Below are 15,743 nucleotides of genomic sequence, written 5' to 3' on the forward strand. Positions count from 1 at the left end.
AATAATAATTATAGTTATAATAATAATAAAACATTTACAGTTCCATTTTTATTAAACATCAAATCCTGAATTAATTATATTAATCATTTCAAATAGTGATTGGCACCTATTCTTTGATTTTAAAAGTTTAATCGATACTGTTATTAATGATAGTATTGTTTGTAATGTTAATTGTAACACAGATTCTCAAACCATTGAATTACTTGAAACTATTATTAATTTTTTACATTCAAAATTAAATGATCAAACGAAAACAAACAATTTTATTCAACTTAGGATTGGAACGATTTTATCATATGAAGCAACGAATACTGTATTTTTAAAAAAGAAATTAATTAATATTTTACAATTATTATTATTCCCAATTATTATTATTCCCAATTATTATTATTCCCAATTATTATTATTCCCAATTATTTCCAGAACTTCCAATTTTACCAGCAATAAATTACCAAGAAAAAATAAAATTGAAACAAGATCCCTTTAAGAAGAAAATTAAAAAATAAAACTATATAAAATAAAAATTATGAATAATAAAACTGATCAACAAAATTCAAATAATTAAAAATTATCTTTTTCAAGTTTAGCAGTTTTCAAACAATATATGATTAAGAAATTAAATAATACATTATCATACCAAATAATTGGAAATTAATTAAATGGTAGATTTATATTCCAAAATCTGTAAAAATATATAATATATTTATAACCAATCCCAAATTGAAATAGTTTTCAAAAACTATTTAAAAAATAAATAAAATTAACAAGTTATAAAAATAATAATTAATAAATTTTTTTTTTTATTTAATGTTTGATTAAAGATCTTAAATATTGAGAGTTTTGAGTACCAGTTTCATCAATTAACCAATTGAATAAACTATTTTCATTTTGAGCCAATATTGATGGTTTATTAAATTCGACGATTGAACCAGAATCTAAAACCATAATTCTATCACTTTCAACAATGGTGTTTAGTCTATGAGCGATTGTTAAAATGATTGCATCCTTAAACTTTTCACGAATAATTCTTTGAATTAATTCATCACTTAGAGAATCGACACTTGCTGTTGCTTCGTCGCATACTAAAATTTTAGGTTTCTTTAATAATGCACGACCAAGACCAATGAGTTGTTTTTGACCTTGTGACCAATTATCATTAACCCTAAGATCTAAACCCTCATCAGCGACCGATACCTTTTTAACATGTTCATATAACTGAATCTCTTTTAGGACATCCCATAACTCTGAATCTGTATGCTCTGATAAACTATCTAAATTACTTCTGAGAGTACCAGTGAACATTACTGGTTCTTGAGGGATAATAGCCAATTGACTACGTAAATCTTTTAAACCAATCTTTGATATATCAAGGCCATCAATGATAATTCTACCACTTGATAACTCTACGATACGAAACAATGCCAACAATAAACTACTCTTACCACTACCTGTTCTACCACAAATTCCAATCTTTTCACCTGCTTTAATTTCAAATGAAATACCTTTCAATACTGCAGGTAAACCTTGACGATAACTCATTACAACATTTTCGAAAATGATGGGTGGAGTATGATTTGAATTTGTAAGTGATGGCCAACCCATTGGTGGTCTATTTGATTCAATGATTTGATCGGGTTCCTGTGGTACATTTTCAGTGTAATAGCTAATTCTTTCGATAGAGTTCATTTTAGTTTCTAATTCTGCCAATTGTTGAGTTGCTTTATTTAAATTGGTTGTAAGACTAAGTGTATAACTAATTGATAAACCTACACTTGCAATTGCAATACTTGAACGATCGACCGTAATAAAAATACAACTAAGGAGTGTAATTAAATTACCAAGTACACTTAAACGTAAACCTAACCATTGATTCATTGCTTGTAATGTTAAATAACATTTATTATTATCATCCAACAATGCTTGATTCTTTAAAACATTTTCACCCATTTTTCTAAACGCTCTTAAAGTGATCACACCATTCAATGTCTCTGCAAAATGTGAGAAAATTGGTGATCTAGTAATTGATTCGATTCTTTGAATTTGAATTGAAGTTCTTCTATAAAAGTATTGAATAAAGTAGAATAAAATTATAATTGGTGTCATTGGTAATAATAACCAAGGTGTTGCTATCGATATGATTACTAAAATCGCTATACAATTGGTTGAAAAATTTAAAAATTGATTTAAAGAATTTGTTAACAACATATCCACAATATCGGTATCTCTTGTAAATCTATTTAAAATACGTCCCAATGGTACAGTATCAAAGAACCACATTGGTGCTCTAAGAATTGACCAAAATAATCTCTTATGAATTTCTGTTGTTGCTCTAATTGAATATTCAAAGAATACAATTGTACGAACAATAATTAATAAAACTGTAAGTACACCAATTGCAATAAATACTCCAAGAAATTCACCTGCATTTTCAATATCACCATCTTCATTTATATTTAAACTACTTAAACTATCAATAATATAACTACTACTACTACTAATACTATTACTACTACTACTATTATTATTATTAATACCTGTTGATGTATGTTTTGATGACCAATTACTTAACCACCAATTTGTAAATGTTGAAGTTGAAGTATCAATACAATAACCAAGTAGTGCAATTAAAAATAAGAAACCACCACCAGCAGTTACATAATACATATAATGTTTAAAAGATACCGAACCTTCTTCTCTTTCTTCGATTGTTGTTAATTTACCATCGTAAAGATCATTGTTGTTTTCTTTTGATTTTATCATTTCATCATCAACGATTTCATCACTATCTTTATCACTATCACCAGCCATGTGAGCATATTGTTTTAAAAGTTCGCTGAATAAACTACTATTACCATAAGCAGAATTGATTGTTGAAATTATATTTTCAAAGGTATCATATTGTTCGACTTCACCACCAGTTTTCAATATTAAAGTTTGAGTTGAATATGGACAATAGTTTAACTGATTCGTTGCTAATACTACTATTTTCTCCTTTAGAATACCTTTGATACAATTATAGAAAAGGTGTTTACCAACATGTGCATCGACAGCTGATAAAATATCATCTAAAATATAGATATCTGAATCAGAGTAAACTGCACGTGCAATTGCGACACGTTGTTTTTGACCACCAGATAAATTAATACCACGTTCACCAATCTCAATAAGATCACCTTGTGGGAATAATGCAAGATCGGGTAAAAGTGCACAACAATTCAATACCATTTCATATCTCTCCTTATTATACTCTTTACCAAATAGAATATTATCCTTTAACGATGCATTCATAATCCATGCACTCTGTGAAACATATGCAATACTACCAACCACTCTTAAAGATCCATTATTCTCTAATTCCATCTCACCTAACAATGCTTGACAAAATGATGATTTACCACTACCAACTGGTCCGATTACCATTAATAATGATCCTTTTTCTTTAACTTGACAACTTGTATTTTTTAATGAAAATGATACTTGAACTTCTTTTTTTTCATTATTACTATTATTGCCACTAGGTGAACTTTTATCATTACTTGGTGTTGTTCTTGGTGGTGGTGGATTAGTTTGAGGTTTAATTGCCCAAGAAAAAGTAGTATTATCCATATAAATCCCAATATCAGTTTGTTGTTGTTTTTGTTGATCACAAACATTAACATTAATTTCATTATTTTTATCATCACCTTGATTAATTTCATCCATATTTAAAAAATTAACAACACGTTCAATTGAAACCTTAAATTGAATGTAAATATTATAACCATATGGTAAGAAAGTGAATGGAACACGAATAATATTTAAATATGCAACAGCTGCAAATATTTTATCCGCTGGTAATTTACTATTAACTAAATAATAAACTGTAAACATAAATATTGAAATAATTGTTGGAATTGATTGAACAACAACAATTAAACTATATCTAAATCTAACAAATTGTGTTAAAAATTTAATTTCTTCACCACGTTTTGCTAATAATAATAATAATAATAATAATAATAATAATAATAATAATAATAATAATAATAATAATAATAATAATAATAATAATTTGAATTAATAGAAATTTCTTTTTTTTTTTTTTTGTGAATAAATAAAATTTAAAAATTTAAAAAAAAAAACTTACACATCATTTTTTGAGAGAAATAATCTTCCCATGCATATAATTTAATAGTTTTAATTGCTTGAAACATTTCATTAACAACTTTAATACGTTGATCAGTGAAACCAACTAATTTTCTTCTATAGATTGATAATTGTGAACCTCTATTTAAACTGTATGGTAATGATATACCCATAACTAATAATGCTACAAATGATGGCCATCCAACACAATCATATAATAATATCATTGAAACTATAATCATAGGTACTGCAAATATTAAAGTATTAACCATTTGAAATAACTCTAATAATCTTTGTGCATCGTTACTCATTAAATTTACAATTTCACCATTACTTTTTTTTGATCTACTTGAATTTGTTAATTTTAATGATTTTTTATAAACATATAATACAATTAATGATTTTAACTTTTTATTATTATTATTATTATAATTATTATAAAGAAATTTTTATTATTATTATTATTAGTATTATATATAAACAATGAAAATGAATAATATATCTATGTATTAATATACATACTCTATTACCAGTTCTTGAAGTTATCATATTAGATTGATAAAGGAATATCGAACCTAACATTGAATTTACAAATAAAATTAACGCATAATAATAACCTAAATTTGGATCAACTGATCCAGGATTCTCTCTATATTGAATTACGAATGAAACAATTTTCTTTAAAAATATTGGTCCAATAAATTGACTAATTACATTTAATCCAAAATGAACCCAACTTAATGCAAAATGTTTTCCAAATGATTTAAATGCTGCTTTCATAAAATTTGGTCTTTTGAAAAAATAATATAATAATAATAATAATAATAATAATAATAATAATAATAAAAATAATAATAAAAATAAAAATAAAATATTAATAATTATTTCTAAAATAAAAAAAATAAAAAATAAAAAATAAAACAAACAAACATAAATTACTTTTTACTATTTTTTAATTCATTTTGCCAATTTTTATCCATTATATCAAATAGGTAACTTGATTTATCATAACTTGCTAATTCCCAAATTTCATCCAATTGTAAAATATTTTTGAAACAATATAAAACGAATTTATCTGCCCATAAATATGTCATACTCGATAAGAAATTTGCATTCTCTTCTAATGATTTTAATCCTCCAAATCCTTTTTTGGGAAGTGGTAAATCTTTAAACTCATTATCATGTCCATATGTAAATGATGATGTTTCATTCTCACCATTTTCTACCTTTTTATCATTTATATCTTCTTCTTCATTTAATATTACATATTTTTTATTGTTCTTTTTTTTACTACCTTTATTATTTTCATAATCTAGACTATCATTATTATTATTAATATTATTATTATTATTAATATCATTATTATTATTACCTTCTAAGTTTATTTCCTCCAATTCAATTAAACTATCTCCTTCACTTTCATTGTTATTGTTGTTATTGTGGATGTCACTATCATCATTCTCCAAATTGTTATATTTCATTTTATTAGATTTTATTTTATTTTATTTTATTTTATAATATTATATGTTATATATTATATTATATTATATTATATTATATTATATTATATTATAATATATTATATTATATTATTATATGCTATATAGCATATATGTTTTATAATATTATATGTTATATGTTATATTTTATTTTTATTTTATTTTATTTTTATTTTATTTTATTTTATTTTATTTTATTTTTTTTTATTTATTTTTTTATTTATTTTTTTTTTTTATTTCTTTATTTATTTTATTTTATTTGTTTAAAATTAATTCTTTTTTTTTTATTTTTATTTTTTTTGTGTGTGCCTCACACAATGACTTTTTGTATGTCGATTGATGTGAATGATTTGACATGTGTCATGAAAATGAATAAAAAATTTTAAAAAAAAATCTTTTTTTTAAAAAAAAATATAAAAAAAAAAAAAAAAGTTTATTTTTGCACAATTAATTTCTATGGAAAATTCAAAATTTTCGACATGTTACTAAATTTGATTGTGGTTACACAAAAAAATTATATTGATGCATCAATCAAAATAATGATAATAAAAAAAAAAAAAAAATTTAAAAAAAAAAAAAGTTAAAAAAACAGTGTTGAGTAAAAAAAAAAAAAAAAAATGAAAAAATTAAAATAAAAACCAAATATTAATCAATTAAAAAGCAATGTAATAATCTTTGTTCACAGATTTTTTAAATAATTCAAAATTATTTTTTTTTTTTTTTTTTTTTATACTTAACACTGTTTTTCTATTAAACTGCCAGTTTTCTTTTTTATAAAAAGAAATTCACTGAAGCTCCATTAAAAAGAAATCAATTGGCATAGCTTCAGAGTTGGCCAAAATTAAAAAAACTAAATAACAAACTAATAAATAATTAATAAATTATTTAAAAAAATTTTTAAATAAAAATTATTCACTAAAATCAAATTTATTTTAAAAAATTGTAATAAATACATGTAAATTTTTTTTTTTTTTTTATTTCCAAAAAATAAAAAATAAATAAAAATTAGAAAAAAAAAATAAAAAAAATAAAATAAAAATAACCGAAAATGTTACTAAAAAATTTATTAAAAATTAATTCTGATGGAGAAAAACTTCAAAATAGAATAAATAAACGTAAAGAGAAAAAAAAAAAAAAAAAAAAAAAAAAAAAAAAAAAAAAATAGTTCATTGAAAAAAAATAGATATTGATAATTTAAAATTACCAAGCACTAAATAATCAAAATAAAAAAAAATAAAAAAAAATAGGAATGGTGACAAAATAAATAAATAAAAATGCAAAAATAATATTAAATTAAAATTAAAATAAAAAAAAAAAACAAAACAACGAAAAAAAAAAAAAACCATCAAAATTAGTCCACTTCGGTTGGAATTAGAATAATTGATTTTTTTTTTTTTTTTTGCATATTATCTAAAAAAAATCTAATGGAAAAAAAAAACTTTTGGAACCTTTTCCCACCTATTTTTTAATCTAACGCAAATTTTTTGCTTTGTTCCGTGTTTAGGTTGATTTTTTTTTTTTTTTTAGTTAACTTTTTTTTTTTTAATATTATATTGCCACCTTGTGGCCAATTGATCTAAAACAATCAAAAAAAAAAAAAAAGGTAGAAAGTAAAAAAATGTTTTTTAAATAAAAAAAAAAAAAAAAAAAAAAATTAAAAAATAAAAAAAAAAAAAAACAAACCAAAACAAAATAAAACAAAACAAAACAAAACAAAACAAGCAAAAAATCAAATAAATAAATTTTCATTTTAATTATTTTATTTTTATTTTAAAAAATATAAAATAAAATAAAATAAAATAAAAAAAATGAAAAACCAAATAATATTTTATTTTTTGATTTTATTATTTTCAACATTTTATATTTCATTTTCTAATTCCCAAACCTTACAAGAATATAATTGTTTAGCCAATATTTTTGCCAAATTTAATTTATCAAATGCTTACCCAAAAAATGCAACTGGTGGACATACAAATATTTGTTCAAGTCCTGGTATTACATGTTCTAGTGGCACTGTTTTGTAAGTTTTATAAAACAAATTTTAAATTATTAATAAAATTGATATTAACAAATTTTGAATTATTATTTTTTTATTTTTTTTATTTTTATTTTTTTTTTAAATTATAGGGGAATAGAAATTACAGCTAATTTAGAATATCCACCTCCAAATGCGGTTCTTACACCAAACGATGTATTTTGTTTACCAAATTTATATTCTCTTAAATTTGAAAAAATGAAAGTCAACACAGATTTTATTTTTACAAAGTTTGGCAATGCAAAGTCATTCACTTTGTACCAAGTGCCTAGAGGTGGAATTGATATTAATATAATTGATAGACCTTTCCCTTCATACGATAACTAGTAATTATTATTATTAAAAAAAAAAAAACAAAAAAAAAAAACAAAACAATTTTATAGCAAAACTAATATTTTTATTATAAAAAAAAAAAAAAAAAAATTTACAGTTTCATAGCAATTGAAGAATTTAATAATACAATTTTATATTCTTCATATTTAAATAATATTAAAAATTTTTATTTTCAATTATCTTTTGTTAGATTTATTATTAACGAAGGAACCAATTTTACAAATCTTAGTTTACTTTCTTTATGGTCTCTAAATATCCCAGATTTATCATCATACAAATCACTCAATTCAGTAGTTTTAACTTTAAGAGGAGATTATGATACATCATCAGTAAGCAATTATGCTAACATTAAATCATCAAAAATCCAAATTACATCCCTAGGAGGTCCAGCAGTCCCAAGTATTATTGAAACTAATCGTATGGTAAGTTCTGTTTCAATTTACTCCCTAAAATTTACTAAACCATCTGGTATAATTGATATGTCAACAGGTTATAATCTAAGAGATCTTATATTGAATGGTGTTGGTACAGATTTTAATGTGAATGGAGAATTTCCAATTATGTTTTCAAGTACTGTTCTTTCTGTAACAGTTAATGGTGGTCCATGGAAAACTGTCCCAGCCTTTGCTAATGTTTCAAATGGAGCAATCGCAGTTAGATCTTCAGGTTTAACAGATTTACCAGTTTTTTATACTGGAAATGCAACCATTTTAGATTTTTCTAGTAACGCTTTGACAGGCACAATAGATAGATCTTATTGTGACTCTGAATTGATTGTTTCAAATAATAAATTAACAGGAACCATCCCAACATGTTACACTTGTTATTTTGGGTTTCCAATTACTACATCATACGGATCATGGTCAAAAACAGCATTTTACAATAGATTTAGTGGTAACACATTCACAAACTATGTATCAAATCCAGGTTGTACAACATTTGCTCCTCAAGTGAGAGCAAATGATAATTTATCAGGTTTCATTATTTCTGGTAATGATATTGGGTGGGAAGGTACACCTTATAAAATTAATGGTAGTTATTCATGTCCAAACGCTCTTGGTAGAGAAAAAAGAGCGTTTAATTGTGTTATAGCAAACAATATCATAAGAGGTGTTAGATATGCCAGTATTTTAAACACATGGCATAATACAAATTATACTTTCTCAATTATTAGTAGTCCACCAGATGCAACCTCAGTTTCAATTTCAACCAATACTCTTACCATCGATGGTACTTACTTTTCATCTTATCTTGGTCAATCAATTCAAACTGTTAAAGTTGCCACTGTTGGTTGTACCATTAGTTCAACCGATTTCTTTAAAATCGTTTGTACCACTGCTTCTTCGATTCCATCTTCTGCCTCGGCTAGTCAATTACTCACAATCGCAACCGCAAATGAAACTAAAAAATTCTATATTCAAACTTCAAATGGCTACAAAAATACAAAAGTTTGTCCAAACGATTGTTCCACTAATTCAAGAGGTATTTGTGATTTAAGTACTGGTGCTTGTGTTTGTAACCAAGGTTTTAGGGGTAGTGATTGTAGTGAAATTCCATGTCCAACCTTTAATTCATTAGAATGTAATGGTAGTCCAAACGTTTGTAATACTACAACTGGTGTTTGTCAATGCTCTGGAAGAAACTTTGGTTCTGCCTGTGGTTCTATCCAATGTGTTGTTCCAAGTTGCTCAAATTTCGGTACCTGTGACACAACAATTGGTGTTTGTAAATGTGATTCATCTCATCAAGGTGGCGATTGTTCATTACCATTAATCCAATGTCCAACTTTTAATTCACTAGCATGTAATGGTGGTTTAAATCAATGTAATAATCAAACTGGTATTTGCTCATGTGATTCATCTCATCAAGGTAAAGATTGTTCATTACCACTAATCCAATGTCCAACTTTTAATTCATTATCATGTAATGGTGGTTCTAACCAATGTAATAATCAAACTGGTATTTGCTCATGTGATTCATCTCATCAAGGTATTGATTGTTCATTACCATTAATCAAATGTCCAACTTTTAATTCATTATCATGTAATGGTGGCTCAAATCAATGTAATAATCAAACTGGTACTTGCTCATGTGATTCATCTCATCAAGGTATTGATTGTTCATTACCATTAATCCAATGTCCAACTTTTAATTCATTAGCATGTAATGGTGGTTTAAATCAATGTAATAATCAAACTGGTACTTGTTCATGTGATTCATCTCATCAAGGTAAAGATTGTTCATTACCATTAATCCAATGTCCAACTTTTAATTCATTAGCATGTAATGGTGGTTCAAACTCTTGTAATAATCAAACTGGTACTTGCTCATGTGATTCATCTCATCAAGGTATTGATTGTTCATTACCATTAATCCAATGTCCAGCTGTCAATTCTTTACCATGCAATGGTGGTTCAAACTCTTGTAATAATCAAACTGGTACTTGCTCATGTGATTCATCCCTTCAAGGTGGTGATTGTTCATTACCATTAATCCAATGTCCAACTTTTAATTCATTATCATGTAATGGTGGTTCAAATCAATGTAATAATCAAACTGGTATTTGCTCATGTGACTCATCCCATCAAGGTAGCGATTGTTCATTACCATTAATCGAATGTCCAAATGTTAATTCTTTACCATGTAATGGTGGTTCAAACTCTTGTAATAATCAAACTGGTAGTTGCTCTTGTGATTCATCTCACCAAGGTATTGATTGTTCATTACCATTAATCCAATGTCCAACTTTTAATTCATTACCATGTAATGGTGGTTCAAACTCTTGTGATGATCAAACTGGTACTTGTTCATGTGATTCATCCCATCAAGGTAACGATTGTTCATTACCATTAATCCAATGTCCAACTGTCAATTCATTATCATGTAATGGTGGTTCCAATCAATGTAATAATCAAACTGGTACTTGCTCATGTGATTCATCCCATCAAGGTGGTGATTGTTCATTACCATTAATTGAATGTTTAAATGATTGCAGTGGAAATGGTATTTGTGATACATACAAAGGAAAATGTCAATGCACTCCAGGTAAATTTATTGGTGAAGATTGTTCAATCATTTATCATTATGTTACATCAGTTAAACCATCAACAACCAAAGGTGGATTAGCTTCATTTTATGGTGTTTTTGGTAATGTTCATGATTCATTAACTATTAAAATTGGTGGATTGGATTGTAAAATTGAAATTGACCAAGTTTCAGATAATCAAATCGATTGTATTGCACCAGCTGGAACAGGTATTAAATCAATCAATGTAACACAAAATGGAGTAACTTATTTCAAAAATAACTATTACCAATATCAATCAATTGAAACAGTTTTACAATGTCCAAAAGATTGTTCAGGAGCAAACAATGGTATTTGTAATACTACAACAGGTCAATGTACATGTATTAATGGTTATGGTTCACACGATTGTAGCGAACTTTCAAATAACAACAATAATAATAGTAACGGAGGTGGTAGTGATAGTGATTCAGAACTTCCACCAACAGTTATCGTTGTTGATCCAGGAAAGACAAATATTACAAATGGAGAAACCAACTTTTTAATTTACATTAAATCAATTTCAGAAATTGATTATGAAGGAAATATTTTAAAAACTTTCCCACTTAATAATGTTTGGGAAAAAGTTAATTCAACAGATTCAAATACCTATATTTACAAACAAAAATTGGAAAACACAAATTGTATTGTTGAATCAAAGATTGAAGAAATTACAAATAAAGATGGAAAATTATTTTCATTCGCAGATGTTGATTTTAAAGTTGAAAGTGGTTCAGTTAAATTCTCAATTTCAGTTAGTAATTATACATATATTAGTAATTTAAATAATCTTCAAATTGAATTAATTTCGGAAACATCACAATTAGCTCAAGATGATAATAATTGTAATGAAGTTGATACATCATTAGATACATCAAATTTTAATAGTGAATCAAATTTGAACTATATTAAAATTTCAAAGAATAATAAAGTACTCTCTGGTAGATTCATTAATAAAGTAGTTTCAGATGGTAAAGTTACTTTCCTCGACTCAATAGCAACAAAATCAACATCAGATTCAATTTCAATTACATTAAATTTACCACATTGTACATCTCAATGTTTAGTTGATCCAGGTATGTTTTTTTTTTTTTTTTTTAAATTTCTAAACTAAAACCAAAGTAAAATACTAATTTTTTTATTTTTATTTTTTATTTTTATTAAAAAATAGATTTTTCTGTTTTACTTTCATCAGATTTCAAATCAAAATGTGGTGAAAAAGATGATAAGAAATCATATGTTATTCCAGTAGCAGTTGTCTCATCAGTTGTTGGTGTAGCTTCAATTGGTGCTGCTAGTTTTATTATTTACAAAAAGAAATACATTGAAAATCCATTAAAAAAGAAATTAAGCAGAGCTTCACAAAATTAAAACCTTAATAATAATAATAATAATAATAATAATATATAAACAAATAAAAAATTTATAAAATTATTTAATAATTTTATAAAAAAAATTATTCACTAACAACAAATTTATTTTAATATATTAATAATAATAATAATAATATTTTAATAAATTTTAAAAATTGTATTTTTAAAAAAAAAAATAATAAAATATATTTATATATTTATTTATTAATTCTCTTGGTGATAATTTATATAATTTAAACAATTTAATACTGTTTTAATTTTATCCATATCTTCAACTGGTACTTGAATATCAAACTCTTTCTCTATTTTAGCATATAATTCAAATAGTTTCCCATATGGTCTTGTTTCTGCAGTATTGGTAATTAATGTTGAAAGTTCGATTTTCTCTATTTTTGTACCTAAATATTTTGCTATAATCTTTTTTAATTTTTCTTCATTTTTACTTTTATCCTTTAATAGAAAAAAAAAAAAAAATTATTAATAATTAAATATATATCAATTATATTATATATAATAAACAATAATAATTACAATTTTGCCCATAGTTTTATATATAAAATATTTTTTTGACTTTATTTTAAAAATAAACTAAAAAATAAAAATATTGTGTGTGTGGTTTGTTTTTTTTTTTTTTTTTTTTTTTAAATTATTTGTTTTTATTTTATATTTTTATTTTTAATCATGTGATGAAAAATAAATAATTTTTATTTATAATTAATATTTTTTATAATTTAAAATTTAATTTAAAGATTCTTCAACAAAATCATCATTTTGTGGTGATTGTGTTGAAGTTTGAACTGGTGAATCAATTTGTTGTGGTTGTTGTGATGAATCTTGTTGTTGTTGTTGTTGTTCTTCATTCTTTGGTTGTTGTTGTTGTTGTTGTTGTTGTTGTAAATTTATAGATTGTGGTGGTTGTTGTTGTTGTGGTGGTTTAGTTGAAGTTATTGATTTTGGAGAATTCATAGTATTTGAAATTGCAGCTTCATTTCTTTTTCTAGTAACAGCTTTATTAATAGCATCTTTCATTTTTCTTAAATTATTATTAATAATTTGAGATTGAATATCAGAAGCCAATTGAGTAACTCTTTGTTGAACTGTTGTAGTGGTATCGACTAAACGAAGACGTTCTTTTATCATTTGCATTGATGGTGAATTCTCTGGTTGTTTTAAGAAATCAGCAATATCTAAAACCAACATTGGCATATGTTGAATTGATTGATTACGTTTGAAACCAATTGAGAAATATTCTAAACCTACTGTAGTTGTTAAATTTTCATCCCAATATAAAGTTTTAATAGTTTTATTTACTTGAATTACACGACCTAAAGTAATGGCTAAATCATCACCAGCATGATGACCAGAGATATCGATTTCAGTGATTGTATCATTTTTTAAGAGAGCATGAGCCAATGGTATAATGTCACCCTTTACACGACCATTATTTTGACCAGCAAAATGTAAAGTTTCCAATGGACATAAACTAAAAGATGATGGTGAAATTAATTTAACCAATGATTTAACTGCATTACCTAATGAACCACTACCAACACCACCACCACTACCACCACTACCACCACTTGAATCACCTGTAAGTTTTGAAGTTACTTTTGAAATTGATAATTTATTCATAATATCGGTATTGATAGTGAAATTACGATTTATATAAAGATGTTTTAATTTTGGTAGGGTAGTATGACAGAGTATATCTACCAATGTAACAATACCCTCTTCCTCTAATTCATTATCAGAAAGATTCAAACGAATTAAGTTGATAACTGATGAAAGAATTGTATAGATTGAATTTGGTGATGGACAAGTTGATGATAAATCTATATCTGCAAGATTTGGACAAATCATTGAAAGGAACAATGAAAGATCATTAGCATTTTGTTCGAGTTGTTGTTTATTTGATGCATTGAAATTCAATTTATTAGCAGATAAATCAAGTTTTGAAATGATTCTAGTCTCTTTTGATTTTTGAATGGTTGGTGGTGGTTTAATAGCTGACCAAGTTGGTTGACAATTAGACATTTCAAATTGACGCAATGCAGTTGCCTCTGATAAAAACAATACCATATCAGAGGCAGCATCCTCCATACGATTACCAGAGACTGAAAGGAATTTCAAGTTCTTTGAAATCCATTTATTTTGTCTAAAAGCTCTGAAAAGGTTGGAAAGACCTTGCTTACCGATATTACATTTCGATAGATTGATGGAATGAATCTCATGAGAGATCGTAGATAACCAATCGTTACAAAGGAATTGCACACCACGATCTTCGATTGAATTATTTGATAAATCAACTTGAGTTAAATAGTTATTGAATGCCAATGACATCCAAGTCTCTGGTGTTATCCAAGATTCTCTTGCATTGATATTAGAAAGTTGTAATCTCGATATCTTTCTATTGGTTTCCAATACCCTATTGACTGAATGCACGCCATCATTACCAATCTTACATTGAGTCGATGGTGTTGAGTTTGCCACAGTCACCGATTCAAACCATTGATTATACTTTAATGCATCAATCATTGCTCTACCTTGTTGAGGTGTTGGTGATTCTGGCCAATCACTTAAATTTAAATCTTTAATATTATTAGACTCAAATAAATTATCAACTTCCCAACAAATATCCTCTCTAACTTGAATACCATAAAAATCTGAACAACAACGATATGTTCTTGAAAATCCACCACATGCTCCAATATTTAAATTATTATTATTATTTGATGTTGTTGTTGTTGTCGTATTACCATTTTTACTCTCTTGCATACCAGGGAAATTTAATGAAAACATTTTCTTTATTGCAATTGATAATTCTTGAACTTTTTCAGAATTATTAAAGTTAATTGTAATTTGATTAAATTTTAAGGTTGCCTCTTGTTCTGAACTACCTTCAGTTGTTATTTGATAATCTAATAAATCTAATATATGTGCATCGAATAATGGTTTACTACTTGATGATGTTGAAAATACATGAAATCTAAATGATGAAACTATTAATATCTTTTGTTCTTCTTGTTGTTGTTTTGATGATGAAAAGAAATTCTTTTTTTTTAATTCTGTATATATTCCACTAAAATAAATTTGTTTTCCTCTTAAATATTGTTCAATATTTTCTTTTTAATTTTTTAATTTTTTTTTTTTTTTTATTATTTAATTAGTATTAAAATGAAGTTCAATTTTTGTTATTATTTTTATATTTTATATACTTTTTTCACTTGGACCAAAACTGGAGTCTGTTGGAAATATTAAACGATTTTCATCCATTTTTTTTTTTTTTTTTTTTTTTTGGTTTGTAATAAAACAAT

At 25.2% G+C, this 15,743-nt stretch overlaps 4 protein-coding genes across 4 annotated transcripts; 1 reads left to right on the top strand and 3 right to left on the bottom strand.

Moving 5' to 3' along the window:
* Positions 1-804: 804 nt before the first annotated feature.
* On the bottom strand, positions 805-5,606 carry abcC5 (ABC transporter C family protein; the record flags this gene model as incomplete). The annotated part of the gene is made up of 4 exons (XM_632523.1): positions 805-3,971; positions 4,127-4,532; positions 4,648-4,915; positions 5,065-5,606. The coding sequence occupies 4 exons, from the start codon at positions 5,604-5,606 to the stop codon at positions 805-807; spliced, it is 4,383 nt and encodes a 1,460-aa protein (XP_637615.1).
* Positions 5,607-7,432: 1,826 nt separating this feature from the next.
* DDB_G0286677 (hypothetical protein) lies at positions 7,433-12,427 on the top strand (the record flags this gene model as incomplete). The annotated part of the gene is made up of 4 exons (XM_632524.1): positions 7,433-7,644; positions 7,752-7,985; positions 8,090-12,132; positions 12,228-12,427. 4 exons carry the CDS (start codon positions 7,433-7,435, stop codon positions 12,425-12,427), a joined length of 4,689 nt encoding a protein of 1,562 aa, XP_637616.1.
* A 206-nt stretch (positions 12,428-12,633) lies between these two features.
* DDB_G0286679 (hypothetical protein) lies at positions 12,634-12,972 on the bottom strand (the record flags this gene model as incomplete). The annotated part of the gene is made up of 2 exons (XM_632525.1): positions 12,634-12,879; positions 12,961-12,972. The coding sequence occupies 2 exons, from the start codon at positions 12,970-12,972 to the stop codon at positions 12,634-12,636; spliced, it is 258 nt and encodes an 85-aa protein (XP_637617.1).
* A 195-nt stretch (positions 12,973-13,167) lies between these two features.
* Positions 13,168-15,702, bottom strand: DDB_G0286681 (hypothetical protein; the record flags this gene model as incomplete). The annotated part of the gene is made up of 2 exons (XM_632526.1): positions 13,168-15,551; positions 15,645-15,702. The coding sequence occupies 2 exons, from the start codon at positions 15,700-15,702 to the stop codon at positions 13,168-13,170; spliced, it is 2,442 nt and encodes an 813-aa protein (XP_637618.1).
* Positions 15,703-15,743: the final 41 nt, after the last annotated feature.

Source organism: Dictyostelium discoideum (assembly GCF_000004695.1).
Source record: "Dictyostelium discoideum AX4 chromosome 4 chromosome, whole genome shotgun sequence".
Taxonomy (NCBI): domain Eukaryota; phylum Evosea; class Eumycetozoa; order Dictyosteliales; family Dictyosteliaceae; genus Dictyostelium; species Dictyostelium discoideum.